Below are 4310 nucleotides of genomic sequence, written 5' to 3'. Positions count from 1 at the left end.
CCCCCCCCCCCAAAATATGCTAACAAAGATCGAATCTTCCTATTCTAGGCATGGTGTAAGCATGTAATTATTCTAATCAACAAGTATTTATTGAAGCGCCCTCTGTCCTCTCCAATTTATCTCATTCCACTCTCACACAATCCCATGAAAATTATTATCCCCACTTCACAGAGAGAAAAGTTCTCAGAGGGATGCCACACAATTAACGAATACTAAAACGGAGATTTTACCCTGGAACTTCAAAGCCAATCCTACAAACCAACAAATCCAGGAGAATTAACGCTTTCAAATTCTGTTAGCCAAGCAGTTCGCCCCAAGAAACCTCGCGATATTACTCAAACTACTACTCCCAAGATGCACAGCGGCTTCTGTCCGTCCGCTTATCCCCTTGAGTCTGGAGGGCCCCGGCATGCCTCGAGGCGCTAAAGGCAGCCTGGGAGCTGTAGTTCTCTTGGACGCCTACCGGTATTGCCAGCGCGGCAGTGGCGGCTTTCTTGGTTCCGTCCAGCGGGTCCTGTAAACGAACTGAGGCGGAGAAAGGGCGCGGAACTGGAAGAGGGTGAGTCAGGCACTGTCTACGCGATAAAGGGAGGCGGCACCGCGGCTCAGGGCTGAGTTGAGTAAGTGCGGCCCCTGCAGTCTATTCAGGGACGCCGCGATCAAGCGCCTTCGAAAAGAAGGCGAGGAGGAGCCAGAGCCCGGTCCTTGCACCCATTCTCGCCCTCGTACCCCGCCGCCATCGCCACCATGCAGTCCCGGGAAGAAGCTCCGCGCTCTCGCCGCCTGGCCAGTCCCCGCGGCGGGAGGCGACCCAAGAGAATTTCCAAGCCTTCTGTTTCGGCTTTTTTCACGGGCCCGGAGGAGCTGAAGGACACGGCTCATTCTGCAGCCCTCCTGGCACAGCTGAAGTCCTTCTACGACGCGCGGCTGTTATGCGATGTGACCATCGAGGTGGTGACGCCTGGCAGCGGGCCTGGCACCGGCCGCCTTTTTTCCTGCAACCGTAACGTGCTGGCTGCCGCGTGTCCCTACTTCAAGAGCATGTTCACCGGCGGCATGTACGAGAGCCACCAGGCAAACGTGACCATGCATGATGTGGATGCCGAGTCCTTCGAGGTGCTGGTCGACTACTGCTACACGGGTCGCGTGTCGCTGAGTGAGGCCAACGTGCAACGTCTTTATGCGGCCTCTGACATGTTGCAGCTCGAATATGTGCGGGAAGCCTGTGCCTCCTTCCTAGCCCGCCGCCTTGACCTGGCCAACTGCACTGCTATCCTCAAGTTTGCCGACGCCTTCGACCATCACAAGCTGCGATCCCAGGCCCAGTCCTTTATAGCCCACAATTTTAAACAACTCAGCCGGATGGGTTCAGTAAGGGAGGAGAGTCTGGCAGATCTGAGCTTGGCCCAGCTGCTGGCTGTCCTGCGTCTGGATAGTCTGGACATCGAGAGTGAGCGGACTGTGTGTCATGTGGCCGTGCAGTGGTTGGAGGCGGCTCCCAAGGAGCGGGGCCCCAGCGCTGTGGAGGTCTTCAAGTGTGTCCGCTGGACACACTTCAGAGATGAAGATCAGGATTACTTGGAAGGGCTGCTGACCAAGCCCATAGTGAAGAAGTACTGTCTAGACCTTATTGAAGGGGCCCTGCAGATGCGCTATGGTGACAAGTTGTGCAAGTCTCTGGTCCCGAAGCCAGATAACAGCATCAGCTCTGTTGTACCCACAGCAGAAAATCCTCCCCAGAGACTGGGTATGTGTGCCAAGGAGATGGTGGTCTTCTTTGGACATCCTAGAGATCCCTTTCTCTGCTATGACCCATACTCAGGGGACATTTACACAATGCCATCTCCTTTAACCAGCTTGGCTCACACTAAGACTATCACCTCCTCAGCTGTCTGTGTCTCTCCAGACCATGACATCTACCTGGCCGCTCAGCCCAGGAAGGACCTCTGGGTGTACAAGCCAGCCCAGAATAGCTGGCAGCAGCTTGCCGACCGCCTGCTGTGCCGGGAGGGCATGGATGTGGCCTACCTCAATGGCTACATCTACATCTTGGGTGGGCGAGACCCAATTACTGGAGTCAAACTGAAGGAAGTGGAATGCTACAGTGTCCAGAGAAACCAGTGGGCGCTGGTGGCTCCTGTACCCCATTCCTTCTATTCCTTTGAACTAATAGTGGTTCAGAACTATCTTTATGCTGTGAACAGTAAGCGCATGCTCTACTACGATCCTAGCCACAATACGTGGCTGAACTGTGCTTCTCTTAAACGTAGTGACTTTCAGGAAGCCTGTGTCTTCAATGATGAGATCTACTGCATCTGTGACATACCAGTCATGAAGGTCTATAACCCAGCCAGGGGAGAATGGAGGCGGATTAGTAATATTCCCTTGGACTCAGAGACCCACAACTATCAGATTGTCAATCATGGCCAGAAGTTGCTTCTCATCACTTCCACCACCCCTCAGTGGAAAAAAAACCGGGTGACTGTTTATGAATATGATACTAGAGAAGACCAATGGATTAATATAGGTACCATGTTAGGCCTTTTGCAGTTTGACTCTGGCTTTATTTGCCTCTGTGCACGTGTTTATCCTTCCTGCCTCGAACCTGGACAGAGTTTCATCACTGAGGAAGATGATGCTCGAAGTGAGTCTAGCACTGAATGGGACTTAGATGGATTCAGTGAACTGGACTCAGAGTCAGGAAGTTCAAGTTCTTTTTCTGATGATGAAGTCTGGGTGCAGGTAGCACCTCAGCGAAATGCACAGGATCAGCAGGGTTCTTTGTAAATATTTTGAAGCACTAAAATGTTTCTACTACTATGGAATGTATCTTAAAAAGATTTCTTGAAAAGAAAAATCTTGAATAGGACTGCAGATTTGATTTAGAAAGGGTCATGTTTGAATTACTAATGTAATGTTACAGAATTTAAACAGTTCATGAAATCAACCTATATGATAATTTACTGTGCTAAAAGTTGAGATTAAAATATGCAAATATGAACTATTCTAATTGATTAGAATGCTTGGTGGTTTTTTCATTGTTCAAATATTTGTTGCACCAGTGGATTGTTTTGGTTAGTTGTACCCTTTATATTTTGATTTTCTACTTTAGCCTTCTGTTAACTTTTTAATTCTATTTAGTGCCACGAATTTAACTTTTTAATTTTGATAAGTAAAACATTGGACTAGAAGTTGTTGGTAGGGCTTTGAAGGTTTATATTTTCCTTCAGAATAATGAAAGTAGTAGATTTCCCAAATTTTGAACTAGCCAGTTTTTAGTATTATAAGTTAGTATAGTTAAATTTGGTTTGGTTTTCTCCCCTTCTGCAAAGAAAAAAATTTGGATATATGTTATAAAATGGGATTTCATTTTGATAATGTGCAGAATGGTCTTAAGAGCTCACAGAAAGTAAAAAAAAAAAAAAAAAAAAATCAGGATTCCACTGCTTTCAAAGAAATTTCACTTTTAATTTTGGAATATAATGTACGGTTGCTAAATGACCATTTTTCTATTTTAAAAAACATCCAATCTAGTAGAATAACCAATTATTTAAACACCCTTCTAAACCAAAAAAAGAGGTAACTTGCTTTGTAAGATCATATATTTCATCTATATCTGATACATGCTTCATTCAATCAAATAAACAATCCTTTTTTTCACTGGACATATGATTGAGTAATGTAAATTTTTATCTGTTCGTCATGCGTAGTTTTAAAAAGTTTATATGCTTTCCTAAAATATCTTGGCTGTATAGTTTTGGTGTTCATCTTAGAGGATTCTTCAGCAGGAAGTGATTTATTCTTTACTGTTTTTGTGAAGTAATACTGGTTTTGAAAATACATTTAAGCTAAAAGGGTGTTTTATGGAGATCAGTAGCTACTGCATCTATCAACCATGAGATCAAGTGCCCGCAGAGAACTTTAAAACAAAGCTGTGTATGGAACTGTTTTGTGTAGCATCGAAATGTTCTGTCAAGTTTTGTAAGTCACTGTATATGATTATCATCACAAAGTTATTTTTCTATTAAAAGTTGACAGTTAAAGAACGTAAGTGGGTGATGGCATTTGGGGCTGATAGTGAAAGTATATTTCATCTAAAATGTTTCCCTAGCAATGGTGTACATGGTTATTTTATTAGGGTATTTGTATCTGTTCTGTGTTTCTCTGTGAACCATGCTCCAGTCTTTGTTTTTTGTCTTTTTGTTTGTTTTTGTGTCACCATAAAATAAGGGTAAGTCCAGAACTATAAACTAAATCACACAAAATTGATACTTTTAAATACAGAGAGATAGAAGTGCTTACCTTTTGAG

At 44.8% G+C, this 4310-nt stretch overlaps 1 protein-coding gene across 1 annotated transcript; it reads left to right on the top strand.

Moving 5' to 3' along the window:
- Window positions 1-419: 419 nt before the first annotated feature.
- KBTBD7 (kelch repeat and BTB domain containing 7) lies at window positions 420-3432 on the top strand. The gene has a single exon (XM_059143965.1). It carries the CDS (start codon window positions 748-750, stop codon window positions 2785-2787), a length of 2040 nt encoding a protein of 679 aa, XP_058999948.1. The 5' UTR covers window positions 420-747; the 3' UTR covers window positions 2788-3432.
- Window positions 3433-4310: the final 878 nt, after the last annotated feature.

Source organism: Mustela lutreola, chromosome 13 (genome assembly GCF_030435805.1).
Source record: "Mustela lutreola isolate mMusLut2 chromosome 13, mMusLut2.pri, whole genome shotgun sequence".
Lineage (NCBI taxonomy): Eukaryota > Metazoa > Chordata > Mammalia > Carnivora > Mustelidae > Mustela > Mustela lutreola.
This window is presented reverse-complemented; position numbering and strand designations above follow the sequence as displayed.